The 16,769-nt window shown below is 48.2% G+C and overlaps 1 protein-coding gene across 3 annotated transcripts in view; it reads left to right on the top strand.

Moving 5' to 3' along the window:
* vegfc (vascular endothelial growth factor c) overlaps positions 1–16,769 on the top strand; it is a 254,164-nt gene that overhangs the window by 168,887 nt on the left and 68,508 nt on the right. For all 3 annotated transcript variants that reach the window (XM_072515794.1, XM_072515795.1, XM_072515796.1), the window contains one exon: positions 7,215–7,366. In XM_072515794.1, the coding sequence (XP_072371895.1) occupies positions 7,215–7,366 (152 nt within the window). The remainder of the gene's footprint in view (positions 1–7,214; positions 7,367–16,769) is intronic.

Genomic DNA, 16,769 nt, shown 5'->3' with positions numbered 1-16,769 from the left:
ATGCACAGTAGCATTAGTAATGGTAAAAACTGGGAAAAAGGCACCAGACCTGCTGATAAAAGACTGCAACACTTGATACACCTCTAATTGGATCGGAATTTTTAAGTGAATGTGTAAACATCGGCAAACCATACAGCGGAAAGGATGCAGATTTACGTGAGGTAGACTGTTTATCAGAATCAGATTATGTTATCTTCTCCCTGGAGACCATTACGCAATAGAAACTACTAGCAACCCTAACCAAAATAAACTTTGAAATGGAAAGTCATGAAGCAATGAATTCAGTTACCCGGAGTCAAGTGCAGACCAGGAAGATTGATCGTTAGCTTAATGGCAACATCGTCACTGTAGCTGGGTAATATTGAAAAACAAACACATCTCTAGAACATAACACCCACAATATAGCAGTGCAATATTTTAGTTAAATATGTATCAAACTGCCTACGTTCGATGGGTCTATTCTGGTCTTTGCCAGGGATCACAGAGAATAAACAAAATAATCAGAATGAGCCCAATTTTATCAATCAATCAATGCAGTGCCTGAATTGTACTCGATCCATTGATGATTGTTCGATGTTTGTTGGGCTGATAATTTTGTGATTGCTGTACACTTGTCTCCAACCAACAAACCGGCTTAAGAAAAGATAGCTGAATATTTAGTTGTAAGAAAACCTTAATTTGACGGCAGGCAAGGATGAGTTAACATCAACGTAATAAAATCATAACTTATGTTTTGGCACAATATGAAAAGATAAACTAGCTTCCATTTGCAGTTAGCAGGCCCACAATAAATATACAAATAAAATCTTTCTTGTGGCATTTCATTGGGTGGAATTCTAGGAATCCTCAGGTGAGTTCACTTCCTGACCTCCCAAAGCCTGTCCACCATCTTCAAGGCACAAGTCCGGAGTGCAATGGAATACTCTCCACTTGCCTGGATGAGTGCAGCTCCAACAACATAGAACATAGAACAATACAGCGCAGTACAGGCCCTTCGGCCCACGATGATGCACCGAAACAAAAGCCATCTAACCTACACTATGCTTTTTTCATCCATATGTTTATCCAATAAACTTTTAAATGCCCTCAATGTTGGCGAGTTCACTACTGTAGCAGGTAGGGCATTCCACGGCCTCACTACTCTTTGCGTAAAGAACCTACCTCTGACCTCTGTCCTATATCTATTACCCCTCAGTTTAAAGTTATGTCCCCTCGTGCCAGCCATTTCCATCTGTGGGAGAAGGCTCTCACTGTCCACCCTATCCAACCCCCTGATCATTTTGTATGCCTCTATTAAGTCTCCTCTTAACCTTCTTCTCTCCAACGAAAACAACCTCAAGTCCATCAGCCTTTCCTCATAAGATTTTCCCTCCATACCAGGCAACATCCTGGTAAATCTCCTCTGCACCCGCTCCAAAGCCTCCACGTCCTTCCTATAATGCGGTGACCAGAACTGTACGCAATACTCCAAATGCGGCCGTACCAGAGTTCTGTACAGCTGCAACATGACCTCCCGACTCCGGAACTCAATCCCTCTACCAATAAAGGCCAACACTCCATAGGCCTTCTTCACAACCCTATCAACCTGGGTGGCAACTTTCAGGGATCTATGTACATGGACACCTAGATCCCTCTGCTCATCCACACTTTCAAGAACTTTACCATTAGCCAAATATTCCGCATTCCTGTTATTCCTTCCAAAGTGAATCACCTCACACTTCTCTACATTAAACTCCATTTGCCACCTCTCAGCTCTGCAGCTTATCTATATCCCTCTGTAACCTGCTACATCTTTCCACACTATCGACAACACTCAAGAAGCTCAACACCATCCAGGAAACAGTAGCCTGGTTGATGCTCCTTCATCCACAAACATTCAAACCCTCCACCACTGATGAACAGTGGCAGCCATGTGTGCCATCTACAAGATGCACTGCAGTAACTCATCAAGGTTCCTGAGACAGCACCTTCCAAACCTACGACCACTACCATCTAGAAGGACAAGAGCAGCAGATACCTGGGAACCCCACCACCTGGAGGTTCCCCTCCAAGTCACTCACCACCCTGACTTGGAATTATATCGCCGTTCCTTCACTGTCTCTGGAACTAAATTCTGGAACTCCCTCCCTTTATTTTATAAATTTAGAGTACCCAATTTATTTTTTTCCAATTAAGGGGCAATTTAGCCTGGTCAATCCATCGACCTTGCACATCTTTGGGTTGTGGGGGCGAAACCCACACAAACACGGGGAGAATGTGTAAACTCCACATGGACAGTGACCCAGAGCCGGGATCGAACCTGGGACCTCGGCGCCGCGAGGCAACAGGGCTAACCCACTGCGCTACCGTGCCGCCCTTGGAACTCCCTCCCTAACAGCACTGTGGGTGTACTTACACCTCAAGGACCACTGCAGCCGTTCAAGAAGGCAACTCACCACCACCTTCTGAAGGGCAACTAGGGATGGGTAATAAATGCTGGCCTAACCAGCGACGTCCACATCCCATAAATGAATTTTTTTTTAATTTATAAAAGGATGGTGCCAGGATGTTCAGGTTTTGATAATTCGCAAGAAAGCCAAATGTAAACCCAGGATGTAAAATACAGTTCAGAGCAGTATTTTTATTTCCCCCATTTTACTGGTGTTCCATAATAAAGTATAACACGTCTAGTTCAGACCATTGTTCATAGTTCCCTGTCTTACTCTTTTTTTTTCCTGGAACAACAATTTAAGAAAGTGTTGATTGATTGGCAAATGGATTTTGATTGGCCGAAGTGTTGCCATGGAGAATGCGTCAGTTAACTGATAATTGATTGTTAACTGCCAAACTTTGTTTAAATTCAAACCAAGCAGGTTGGCTCTGATCAGTCAATGGGTTAGGAATCAGCCTTGGGGAACGAACCAGAGAATGGCTGTCACCTGTATTGTTTAGTTGAAACAGACGCAATGTGTGTACATGGCCTCTCTGTCTTAAAATTGTTGTTCTCTTTACATTTGGTAGTCTTCTGAATTGTCCTAGTGAGTGCAAGATGAAAAGCTTCGACATCGTGTATCTTTTTTTCAACAATACCCAAGTTCTATACTACCAAAAACTATGGGCGAGGTTCTATTGCCTCCCCGTGGTGTGTTTCTCAGGGACAGGAGACGGGCTGCCATTGGTTGGTAGCGGGATCGTCCACTGTCAATGGGATTTCCCATCAAATCCATCCCGTGCTGCCGGGAACCCAGGATCCCGCTGGCATGACCAGCCGGAAGATCATGTCCTATATGTACAACAAAATAGGAATTTTTATTGACATTTGCTCAACATTTGTTTGTGTTTTGTAGGTGTTTGTACTAGAAAAGGATTTATTCCATCTTCTAAATGTTCCAAATTTTATGTCACAACATTAAACATGAATAAGGCAAACTTGTAGACAGCTAAATAATTTGGAGAAATACATGGAGTAAAAGAAGGAGTAAGTACTTGAAGATAATCTATGATTAATCTAGGACAAAGGTTCGGCACAACATCGTGGGCCGACGGGCCTGTTCTGTGCTGTATTTTCTATGTTCTATGTTCTATGCTGATCTACCAGACAGGTTCCGATATTGGGTTTACCAGTTGGTCAACTTGTCAAAGGGTGGGATTCTCCCCCCTCCCCCTCCCCCTCCCCCTCCCCCTCCCTCCACCCCTCGCCCCCTCCCCCCCTCCTCTCCCCTTCCCCCCATCCTCTCCCCTTCCCCCCCTCCTCTCCCCTTCCCCCCCTCTCCCCTTCCCCCCCTCTCCCCTTCCCCCCCCCTCTCCCCTTCCCACCCCCCCCAACCCCCACAGCGTGTTTTTCGACGATGGAGTCAGCTCACCATTGGCCACCAGCAGGATTTGCTGGTCCCGCCGATGTCTGCACCGTTTTGCGTAGCTCGGCCATCCCACCACCAGGCGAACTCACCGTAGTGCGGGGTGGGGGGGGGGGGGGGAGCTGGTCACCATCGGCGGAATCGGAAGATCCCCTGGCAGGATCTGAAAGCACATTCATGTACAAGGAAATTAAACATTTATCTCCTTTGAACCATAAGCACAGATCTAGTGAAGTACATTTCCCCTATTAACGTGGGTTGGCTCTTAGTTTTAGGTGATGACATTCAAATCGCATTTTCTCTCTCCATCACATCCATCGTTTTAAGTTATTGTGATTGATAAAGTTGTGATAATTCTGATTATTGTGTTTATTCTTTGTGAGCCCTGCAACGACCATAATAAATAGTTACAGGAGGAGGCCATACAGCCCTTCGAGCCTGCACTTCCATTTCATAAAATCATTGCTGATCTAACACTCACTAAGTCCACTTTCCTGGCTTACCTCTGTAAACCTTTAATTCCCCTACTGATTAAAAACCTATCGTCTCAGCCTTGTAAATGTTCAAGGATTCGGCCTCCACAGGTTCCTGGAGTAAAGAATTTTAAAGATTCAACACTCTTTGAGAAGAAATTCTTCCTCAAATCCGTCTTAAATGAGCACCCCTCTATTCTGCACCTATGCCCTCTGGTCCTACATTCTCCCATGAATGGAAACATCCTCCTTACATTTACCCTGTCTAAACTAAAATTCTGATATGGCAAAGCCAGCATTTGTTGCCCATCCTGAATTGCCGTTGAACTGAATGGTTTGTTAGGGCCATTTCAGAGAACAGTTGCTGTGGGCCTGGGGTTACGTGTAGACCAGACTCAGGTAAGGATGGCAGATTTCCTTCCCTAAAAGCACATTAGTGAACCAGTTGGGATTTCATGACAATTGATGATAGCTTCACGGCACCATTACTGAGACAAGCTTTGAATTCCAAATTTATTAATTAAATTTAACTTCACCAGCGGCCGTGGTGGGATTTGAAACTGTGTCACCAGAGCATTAACCTGAGCCTTTGACCAGTCCCATGACATTATCATTCCACTATTGTTTCCCCTGAATGTATATCCTGTAGAGATTGATTAAGCTTGCAATGAGAGGTTGTATTTATATAATGCCTTGAACAAGATAAAATGTCCCAAGATGCTACAGCAGCATCATGAAGCAAGATTCAACACTGAGCTACCTAACCACACACCGACAGATGGACAGAGTTGATCAAAGCGATAGATTTTAAGGAATAACTTAAAGGAGTTAAGCAGAACTTAGGTTCACAAACTTTTTATTTTCATTGTAGGGATAGATTTTTAATGTGCATCTCGTAGACTATTAACTATATACATCAGTTCCCCACGGCCAAATCCAACCTATCATAAATGAGCATCAGGTTTCAAGATAATGGCACTGAACATCACAATGGGGAGGTTTATCCATTAATAACCGTGCATGTGCTTAAACTTTCTCAGTCATTTAAACCATCCTACTTCCTTTCCCTACCCCTCCTGTCTGCTGCTGTATCCCAGTTCATGCCTTGCCTAACCATATACAGAAGGTTTTTTTCAAAAGGAAGACTTGTATTTATACAGCACCGTTCACACCCCGCAGATGTCTCAAAGTGCTTTGCACTTTGAAGTGTAGGGGCTGGTTTAGCACAGTGGGCTAAATAGCTGGCTTGCAAAGCAGAACAATACCAGCAGCGTGGGTTCAATTCCCGTACCGGCCTCCCTGAACAGGTGCTGGAATGTGGCGACTAGGGGCTTTTCACAGTAACTTCATTGAAGCCTACTTGTGACAATAAGCTATTATCATTAAGTACTTTCAAAGTGTAGAGACTGTGATAATAAGGAAACGCAGTAGCCAATTTGTGCCCAGAAAGCTGCCAAAAAGTGCAATGGATCAGATAAGCTGTTTTTTTTTTGTAATGTCAGAGAAATATTGGCTTGGACACCAGGGATAACCCGAGGGGCTGGTTTATCACAGGGCTAAATAGCTGGCTTTGAAAGCAGACCAAGGCAGGCCAGCAGCACGGTTCAATTCCCTTACCAGCCTCCCCAAACAGGCGCCGGAATATGGTGACTGGGGGCTTTTCACAGTAACTTCATTTGAAGCCTACTTGTGACAATAAGTGATTTTTATTTCATTCATTTCAGCTCTCCCTCGAAATAGTGCCACAGGATCATTTCCATCCACCTGAGCTAACCTAAAACTGGCCACCATCATCAGAAATGATGGTGCACTGGACATGATAAAATAGCAAAAGCTATGAAATAACAATTTGTATTTGTAGAGCACCTTTAATGTCAGAAAATGCCCAAAAGGGCATCGTAGAGGGGTAGTCACATGCAAATTGGCATCAGGCCAAAGGAAGAGTCATCGGGACAGATGACTGAAACCTTGGCAGAAGAGGTAAATTGCCAGGAAGCTTTTAAAGGAGGGGAATGAGAGAGGAGGAAAAGAAAGTCGAAGGCCTGACCAGCAATAGCCGGGTGAAGGAAATGGGAAATGTACAAGACTGTGGTGTTGGATGAAAGGAGAAACCTCAAATGGTTACAGAAATAGGAAGCGGCGAGGCCATGCAGGGATTTGAAAGTGATGATGAAAATGTTAAAAATGAGGCATTGCCAGACTGAGAGCAAATGTAGACCAGCGAGCACAGAGGTGATGGGTACACTGGACCTGGTTAGAGTTAGGATGTGGTAGCAGAATTTTGGATGAGCTTATGTTTATGGTGATATTGATAAGATTTGATTGTGAAACATTTGAAGAATTTAGTTTTCTTATTACAAGCACTACTTTTTCACATGCATATCTAAGATGTCCATGTAAAAGCATCAGAAGGAAATAATTACAAAGTTTATTGTATATATTGCTGATTACAGCCTATATTTCTTTTTTATTCCTAATTGCCCTTGAGGGGGCAGTTCAGAGTCAATCACATTTCTGTAGGTCTGGAGTCACATGTAGGCCAGACCAGGTAAGGAAGGCAGATTTCCTTCCCTGAATGACATTGTGAACCAGATGGGTTTTTCCGACAATCAACAATGGTTTCCATCATTAGACATTTTTAATTCCGGATTTTTATTGAATTCAAAATTCACCATCTGCAGTGGCGGGATTTGAACCTGGGGCCCCAGGACATTACCCTCGGGTCTCTGGTTTACTTGTCCGGTGACAATACCACTACACCACTGTCTCCCCTTATTGTGAATTTGTTAAGAGCGTTTGTGGTGTACAGGTTTGCAGAGTAAATAGAACTGGTAGTTAACTTGTTTCATTTGCTTGTTTATTTTCGCATTCATTTATTCATTTTTCATCTATTTTTGTTTCCTAGCTGTTTGAGATCAGCGTGCCAATTTCCCAGTTACCAAAACCCATCACAATCAGCGTTGCAAATCACACGAGCTGCAGATGTATGTCAAAGCTGGATGTCTTCAGGCAGGTCCACTCCATCATCAGACGTTCCATATCCTCCTCCCAGTCAGAGTAAGTGCAACTTGGTTATTAATGTAATTCAAGTTATGCTCCCCAAGTCTCAGTCCGATATGCCCCCTTGCTCGTGACCAGCTCCTGTCGGGAAATTGTCGGCACGTTGCTCACGATTTTTCAACATGCTTCACGAAGGGACACTCGGAGACTTGGGGGAAATTAGGCTGTTATGTATAAACCTGAAGTAAATCTAATCCATGTAGTGGAAATGACATTTCATTCAGCACAAAACATGATACTGATGGAAAGCAATGCACGATAATGAGATCTTCATGGTAATTGTGGAAGCAAAATCACGGTACATAAGGGAACTTAATTCTAGGAAATTAAAACATAGCAAATAAGGAGTAGGCCATTCTGCCCTTCGAACCTGCCCCGTTATTCATTATGGTTATGGCTGATCATCCAACACAATAAACTGTCCCTGCTCCCCCCCGCACCCCCCCCCCCATATTCTTTGATCTCTTTAGCCCCAAGAGCTATATCTAACTCCTTCTTGAAAACCTACAATATTTTGGCCTCAACTGCTTTGAGTGGAAACGAATTTCCCAAGCTCACCACTCTCTGGGTGAAGAAACTTCTCATCTCAGTCCTAAATGGTCTACCCCACATCCTTAGACTGTGACCCTTGGTTCTGAACTCCCCCACCATCGGGAACCTCCTTCCTGCACTTACTCTGTCAAGTCATGTTAGAATTATATAGGTTTCTATGAGAGCCCCCTCATTCTTCTAAACTCCAGCGAATATATACACCTAACCGACTCAATCTCTCCCCATACGTCAGTTCCACCATCCCAGGACTCAATCTGATAAACCTTTGCTGCACTCCATTTATAGCAAGAACATCCTCAGGTATGGAAACCAAAACTGCATATAATATTTCAGGTATGGTATCACCAGGGCCTTGTATAATTGCAGCAAGACATCCCTGCTCCTGTACTCAGATCCTCTGACGATGAATACCAACATACCATTTTCCTTCTTTACCGCCTGCTACACCTGCGTGCTTACCTTTAGTGACTACTGTACAAGGACACCCAGGTCTCACTGCATATTCCCCTCTCTCAATCTATAGCCATTCAAATAGCAGTACGGTAGCATTGTGGAAGCACAATTGCTTCACAGCTCCAGGGTCCCAGGTTCGATTCCGGCTTGGGTCACTGTCTGTGCGGAGTCTGCACATCCTCCCCGTGTCTGCGTGGGTTTCCTCCAGGTGCTCCAGTTTCCTCCCACAGTCCAAAGATGTGCAGGTTAGGTGGATTGGCCATGATAAATTGCCCTTAGTGTCCAAAATTGCCCTTAGTGTTGGGTGGGGTTACTGGGTTATGGGGATAGGGTGGAGGTGTTGACCTTGGGTAAGGTGCTCTTTCCAAGAGCCGGTGCAGACTTGATGGGCCGAATGGCCTCCTTCTGCACTGTAAATTCTATGATAATCTGCCTTCCTGTGTTTTCTACCAAAGTAAATAACCTCACATTTATCCAATGCCATGCATTTTCCCACTCACTTAACTTGTCCAAATCGCACTTAAGCATCTCTACATCCTCCTCACAGCTCATCCTCCCATCCAGCTTTGTGTTATCTGTAAATTTGGAGATACGCCATTTAGTTCCCTCATCTTAAACATAATATATATTGTGAATAGGTGGGGTCCCAGCATAGATCCCTGCAGTACCCCACTAACCACGCCCTGCCATTTGGAAAAAGGCCCATTTATTCCTACTCTCTGTTTCCTGTCTGCCAACCTGCTTTCTACCCATCTCAGTGCACACACCCAATCGATGCGCTTTAATTTAACACGCTAATCTCTTATGTGGGACTTCGCCGAAATAAACCACATCCACTGATATCCTTCTCGTCAACACTACTAGTTACATCTCGTAGATTTGTCAAGCATGATTACCCTTTCATAAAACCATTCCGACTCGGTCCGATCCTGCCACTGTTTTCCAAATGCATGGCTGTAAAAAAATGAATAACGGACTCTATCATTTTTCCACTAGCGGCATCAGACTGACTGGTCTATAATTCCATTTTCTCTCTACCTCCCTCTTTAAATAGTGGGGTTACATTAGCTACCCTCCAATCTGTAGGAACTGTTCCAGAGTCTATAGAGGGGTGTTGTCTCCATTGCCTGACGGCGTGATCGGAATTCCCGATTGGGCAGACAATGGAGCGTACCCCCAAAATCCATCCTGGCACTGGTTGCGATGCTCCAATCCCCAGCCGGCCGCCTTAGCAGTGCTGTGGGAGGATGCAAATCACTAATTTATTCCAAAATAATTAACAGGCTGGAAGCCTGATTCACCCCCACCCAACACCCCCCATCACGCAGTTACCCCACAGTGGGATAGCCACTAGGCCGGCTTTGGTGTAGCCCTGATGCAATGGACCCCGAGGTGAACAAGGGAGCAGGGCATAAACGGGGCCCCACAAATTCCATTGGAAGGCTCTTTCCCCCCCGACAATGTAAATCCTGCCCCTCCCCTCCCTGCTGACAGGTAGGGGTATCATCATCCTGCCATGGGAATAACGGATCACGCCCCCCCAAAGCACGCACTCATAAGGATGACCTAACCTCGCTGCCCTCCCTCCATCAGAACCCCCCCCCAATCAGGCTCCCAATCGGACCCCCCCATCTGACTGCCAGCAGTCACCCCCAACAGAGAGCCCCCATCAGAGAGCCCCCATCAGAGAACTCCTAGAGAGCCCCTCCAGCAGAGATCCCCATCAGAGACCCCCATCAGTGACCCCCCCCTGCCTGAAAGCTGAAGAGCAGTCCAGGCAGTACACGTGAAAGACCACCACATTTCCACTTACCCTTCCTTGCCATCCGCTGCCTCAGACAAACGTATATAAAGCAGCAGCTGTTACAAGTGTCAGAGGCTTCCTTGAAAGCCAAGTACACTGGAAAGGGCTTCAACTCCCTTGACAGCCTTTGAAATGCAAAACTCCCATTTCATTTCACACACCAGTACATTTCACCAGCCAGTGAGTGATAGTTTTATCGATGTAGAGACAGGTGCTTGGTGGATAGTTTATCTATCTTTCCCACCACACTTGAATGCTGCTGAATTGCCCTGCTTTTATGCTAAACATAATGTTTATACATAGAAGATAGGAGCAGGAAGAGGGTCTTTGGCCCTTCGAGCCTGCTCCGCCATTCCTCACGATCATGGCTGATCATCCAACTCAATAGCCTAATCCTGCTTTCTCCCCATAGCCTTTGATCCCATTCACCTAAAGTGCTATATCTAACTGCCTCTTAAATATATTCAATGTTTTAGCATCAATTACTTCCTGTGGTAATGAATTCCAGGGGCTCACCACTCTTTGGGTGAAGAAATGTCTCCTCATCTTTGTCCGAAATGGTGTACCCTGATCCCTGGTTCTGGGCACATCCACCATTGGGAACATCTTCCCTGCATCTACCCTGCCTAGCCCTGTTAGAATTTTATAAGTCTCGATGAGAACCCCCCTCATTCGTCTAAACTCCAGCAAGAACAATCCTAACCTAGTCAATCTCTCCTCATATGACAGCCCCGCCAACCCTGGAATCAGCCTGGTAAACCTTCGCTGCACTCCCTCGAGAGCAAGAACATCCTTACTCAGAAAAGGAGACCAAAACTGCACACGATATTCTAGGTGTGGCTTCACCAAGGCCCTGTATAATTGCAGCAACACATCCCTGCTTGACAACACTCTTGCTATGATTGACAGCTCCTTACCACATCAACGGGAGCTATGTGCTTTCTGCTGTGATTCCCTCCTCAAGCCCCCCCCCCCCCCCCTCCCCCACCCCCCAACCTCCCTCCCAGTATCTTAAACCTGACACCCGCTAAAATTCCTGGCCCCAGACTCTCCTGGGCTTCACAGTGTGGTACAATGGCCGTCAGTACCAGCAGAGGCCTCCGCTCCCAGCTAGAGCTGTTGGGATTGCAGAGCTGCCAGCCATCCGATTGATTAGCAGCTCCCTGTGGTGGGACTTCCACCTGAGAAAGGGCCGGGAGGCTGGCCTTAATGAAATTAATGCTGCACCCAGTGTTAAATTACTGCTGGGCATCAGTCAGGTCCGTGGAAGAACTGTCCCTGACTTTTTAACCAGGTACGGGGCCCATAGCACCTGTAAAGTCCATCCTTTGGCATTAAGTATTGTGTTAAATAAAAATATCAACATTATGACCATGATTAAAACTACTGTTATTGTATTGGAGTTTGAGATATCACAGTTTTAAGTACTCATGGGCACTTAAAATAAAGTATTGCCTGCTTCCCTCATGTAGAACCTAAAGCTACTTTGTTTGGTTTGGACAGTAAGCTCCGTTTTCTCTCAGATATTTGTTGGCATTCTTCGCAGTTACCAGTGGCCTTTGCTTTACCCAATAAATTTGATGTTAACGGAGAGCATAACTCAAATATAAGCCTCAACACTAAAATTCAATACCGCCTGCCAGGGAATTGGTGCATGATTAACAAATCTGAGTCGCCCACAATGCGGCATCATGTTCCGCGAATAGCAGAGAAGGAAACGGAGGCCATGGTCACAGCAAACTACCTACGTGGCTGTCGCAAATTTAAATGCCTCCTGGGTTTCTTGGACATGTTCCTGTGGCCATCACGAGGTTGCATTCTTTGGCTGAAAGAACATCCCTAATAACAGCGCAGACACGATGGGCCAATGGCCTCCTTCGGCGTCATCACAGTTCTGTCATTCAGTAACTCTGTGAAGAATAGAAAGGCAGAATGTCTTTTTTAAAAGGTGTGAAACTTCTAAAGGTTCACGTGCAGAGAGATTCAGCTGTACGCCTACAAGTATGCTTTTTTAAAATAAATGTTTTATTAAAGTTTTTCCAATGAGCGTTTTTACATAACAAAAATAGAAATACAGATAGTAATAAAAAATAACAATAAACATATCCCAAAACTTACAGTGAAACTACTTACATAACAGAATTTTTTTTTTAAACAGAACAAGGTGGGTTTTGTCTCCATGCCCAACTCACATGATATCAACAGTAACCCCCCCTCCACTCACCCCCCAGGATGCTGCTGCTGCTGACACTTACTGCTCCCCTAGAAAGTCAAGGAAAGGTTGCCACCGCCGGGAGAACCCCATCAAGGACCCTCTCAAGGCAAACTTTATTTGCACCAGGCTGAGGAACCCCGCCATATCGCTAACCCAGGTCTCCACACCCGGGGGTTTTGAGTCCCTCCACATTAGCAAGATCCATCTCCGGGCTACCAGGGAGGCAAAGGCCAGTACCTCGGCCTCTTTTGCTTCCTGCACTCCCGGATCCTCCGACACTCCAGATATCGCTACTGTTGGACTCGCCTTCACCCGAGTATCCAAAATCCAAGACATCACCCTCGCAAACTCCTGCCAGAATTCTTTAACCACCAGGCATGCCCAAAACATATGGGCATGGTTCGCCGGACTCCCTGCACATCTCAGGCACCTGTCCTCCACCCCAAAAAACTTACTCATCCTTGCCGCCGTTATATGCGCCCGATGCACCACCTTAAACTGAATTAAACTGAGCCTGGCACATGATGAGGAGGAGTTCACCCTGCCCAGGGCGTCGGCCCACAGGCCCTCATCCAGCTACTCACCCAGCTCCTGCTCCCACTTGCCCTTCAGCTCCTCCACTGAGGCTTCCTCCACCTCCTGCAGCTCCTGATATATGTCCGACACCTTCCCCTCCCTTACCCAGATGCCAGACACCACCCTGTCCTGGATCCTACGTGGGGGCAGCAGCGGAAATGTCCCCACCCGTTTTCTAAGTAAGTCCCGAATCTGAAGGTACCTGAATGCATTCCCCAGGGGCAGGCCGAACTTCTCCTCCAGCGCCTGCATGCTAGGGAAAGTCCCATCTATAAACAGGTCCCCCATTCTCCTAATACCTGCCCTATACCAGCCTTGGTATCCCTCATCCAACCTAACCGGAGCAAATCTGTGGTTATTCCGTATCGGGGTCCACACCGAGGCCCCCTCCTCTCCCGTGTCTCCTCCACTGCCCCCAGATCCTCAGTGCCGCCGTCACCACCGGACTAGTGGTGTATCGCGCCGGCGAGAACGGCAGCGGAGCCATAACAAGTGCCCCTAGACCGGTGCCTCTACACGACGCCGCCTCCAACCACCCCCACGCCGCCCCCTCCTCCATCAACCATTTCCTGATTATGGCCACATTAGCCGCCCAGTAATAACTACAGAAGTTCGGCAGACCCAGCCCCCCCCCCCCCCCCCCCCCCCCTCCCCCAGCTACGCTCCAAGAATACCCTTTTGACTCGCGGGGTTTTATTCGCCCACACAAATCCCGTTACAATCCTATTCACCGCGTCCATCGCTGCCACCTCCTCCACCTCCCCCCCACCCCTCCAAGGGCATCATGATAATATTCAGGAGCCTCCTCACATTCGCGTTCAGCCTCACATTCGCGTTCAGCTGCCTGCCCTGAACAAAACCCGTCTGGTCCTCCCCAATCACTCCCGGGACACAGTCCTCTATTCTGGTGGCCAGAATTTTTTCCAACAGCTTGGCATCCACGTTCAGGAGCGATATCGGCCTGTAGGACCCACGCTGAAGTGGATCCTTCTCCTTATTCAGGATAAGCGAGATCAGTGCCTGCGACATTGTCGGAGGGAGGGTCCCTTTCTCCTTTGCCTCATTGAAGGTTCTCATCAGGAGCGGGCTCAACAACTCCGAGAACTTCTTATAAAATTCTACGGGGAAGCCGTCCGGGCCCGGGGCCTTGCCCGTCTGCATGCCTGCCAGCCCCCTGACTACCTCCTCCAACCCAATCGGGGCCCCCAGTCCCTCCACCCGCTCTGCTTCCACCCTTGGGAACCTCAACCGGCCCATGAACCGCCTCATCCCTTCCCCCTCGCGGGGGGTTCCGACTCGTATAACCTCCCGTAGAACTCCCTGAAGACTTCATTGACCCTCTCTGGGCTCAGCACCATGTTGCCTTCCCTATCCCGCACTCCCCCAATCTCTCTGGCCGCCTCCCTCCTGCGCAGCTGGTGCGCCTTCTCCCCATACTCATAAACTGCCCCCTTCGCTTTCCTCAGCTGCACCTCCGCCTTCCCCGTGGACAGCAGGTAAATCTCCGCCTGTAATTTCCGACGCTTGTTCAACAGCCCCCCCTCTGGGGCCTCCACATACCTCCTATCTACCCTGAGTATCTCTCCCACCAGTCTCTCCCTCTCCGCCCTGTCCTTCTTCTCTCTATGGGACCTAATGGAGATTAACTCTCCCCTAATGACCACCTTCAGAGTCTCCCAAAACACTGCCACCGTCACCTCTCCTGTGTCATTCGCTCCCACATAATTCTCAATACTCCTCCTTATCCACCCGCACACCTCTTCGTCCGCCAGCAGCCCCACATCCAGTCGCCAGAGAGGGCGCTGACCCCGTTCCGCCCCCAGTCGCAGGTCCACCCAGTGCGGGGCATGGTCAGAGACCGCAATGGCCGAGTATTCTACCCCCTCCACCCTCGGGATTAACACCCTACTCAACACAAAGAAGTCTAGTCACGAATAGACTTTATGGACATAGGAGAAGAAGGAAAACTCCTTTGTCCTTGGCCACGTAAACCTCCAGGGGCCCACTCCCCTCATCTGGCCCATGAACTCCCACAAGGCCCTGGCCGCCGCTGGCCTCTTTCCCGTTCTGGACTTGGAACGATCCAAGCTCGGATACAAGACCGTATTAAAGTCCCCTCCCATAATCAGGTGACTTATCTCCAAGTCCGGGATCCTACCCAACACGCGCTTCATAAAGTCCGCATCGTCCCAGTTCGGGGCATATACATTCACTAACACCACCCGGGCCCCCTGCAGCTTGCCACTCACCATTATATACCTGCCCCCCTTATCCGCCACAATGCTCCCCGCCTCAAATGCCACTCGTTTACTGACCAAAATAGCCACTCCTCTGGTCTTTGAGTCTAACCCCGAGTGAAACACCGGTCCCACCCATCCTTTCCTTAGCCTCGTCTGGTCCGCGAGCTTTAAGTGCGTCTCTTTGCAACATGGCCACGTCCGCCTTCAACCCTTTTAAATGCGAGAACACATGGAACCGTTTGACCGGCCCATTCAGGCCCCTCACATTCCACGTGATCAGCCTGAACCCGCCGACTAGCCATTTCCCTTTCTCGACCAACCGCGTGCCTCCGCCCGACTCTCCATCCATACCCCTCACCTAGCTCCCCTTCATTCAGCAAAGCAGCACCCCTTCACCTCCCCCCAAACCCCCCCCCCCCCCAAACCCCCGCACCCCCCCCCTTTCTTCGCCCACCGCAGGACTCGCTCCCGGTCTGCCAAGCGCTGAAACCGTATCGCCATCGCCCTCAGTGGCTCGTTTACCCTCGGCTTTCTGGCGAGAACCCTGTGCGCCCCATCCAGCTCCAAGGGCCGCGGGAAGGCCCCCACGCCCATCAGCGTCCCCAACATTGTGGCCATGTACATGCTCGCGTCCGCCCCCTCCGCTCCTTCAGGAAGGCCCAGGATCTGCAGATTGTGGCTCCGAGATCTGCACTCTAGGTCATCCAGCCTCTCCTACCATCTCTTATGGAGCGCCTCGTGCGCCTCCACTTTCACCGCCAGGCCCAGGATCTCATCCTCGTTCTCCGCCACCTTCCTCCTCACCTCCTTGATCTTCTTCTCCTGCGCCTTCTGGGTCATCACAATTTTCTCCATGGAGGCCAGCATCTCCATTTTCAGCTCCATGAAGCAGTTTTTAAGGAGCTCCTGCTGTTCTCTGGCCCACTGGGCCCACACCTCCCGATCCTCTCCGGCCGCCATTTTGTCCTCCCGGACCTTCTTCCCGGGTTTGCGCGTCTGCCGACTCCGCTCCTGGTCCTCTCCATGCACCAGCGGCGGGGGGGGGGGGGGGGGGGGGGGCACTGATCCTGGCGGGAGCTGCCGTTCGCGTGACCTAGCAGGTCATGGCCGCGACCGGAAGTCCTCCTACAAGTATGTTAACATACAAGCGCAATTAGCAATTGGAAAGGCAAATGACAAGTTGGTCTTTATTGCAAGAGGATTGGACTACAAGAATAAGGAAGTATTGCTACAGGTGTACAGAGCTTTGGTGAAACCACAGCTGGAGTACGGTGTGGGACTTTGGTCTCTAAATGTCCAAGGAAGGATATACTGGCCTGGAGTGGGTATAGCAAAGGTTTTACAGAGTGATTCCTGAGATCAGAGGGTTAAATGATGGGATGTTAAATAAATTGGGCCTAATTTCCTCTGAAATTGATAAGATGACGACTTAATTGAAACACGATTGCAGCCTTGGGTGCCTGTCTGTGTGGAGTTTTCACTTTCTCTCCGTGTCTGTCTGGGTTTCCTCCGGGTGCTCTGGTTTCCTCCCACAGTTCAAAGATGTGCGGGTTAGGTGGA

Source organism: Scyliorhinus torazame, chromosome 9 (assembly GCF_047496885.1).
Source record: "Scyliorhinus torazame isolate Kashiwa2021f chromosome 9, sScyTor2.1, whole genome shotgun sequence".
NCBI classification, from domain to species: Eukaryota; Metazoa; Chordata; class Chondrichthyes; order Carcharhiniformes; family Scyliorhinidae; genus Scyliorhinus; species Scyliorhinus torazame.
Note: the sequence above shows the minus strand (reverse complement) of the source record. Positions and strands in the feature narration are given on the sequence as shown.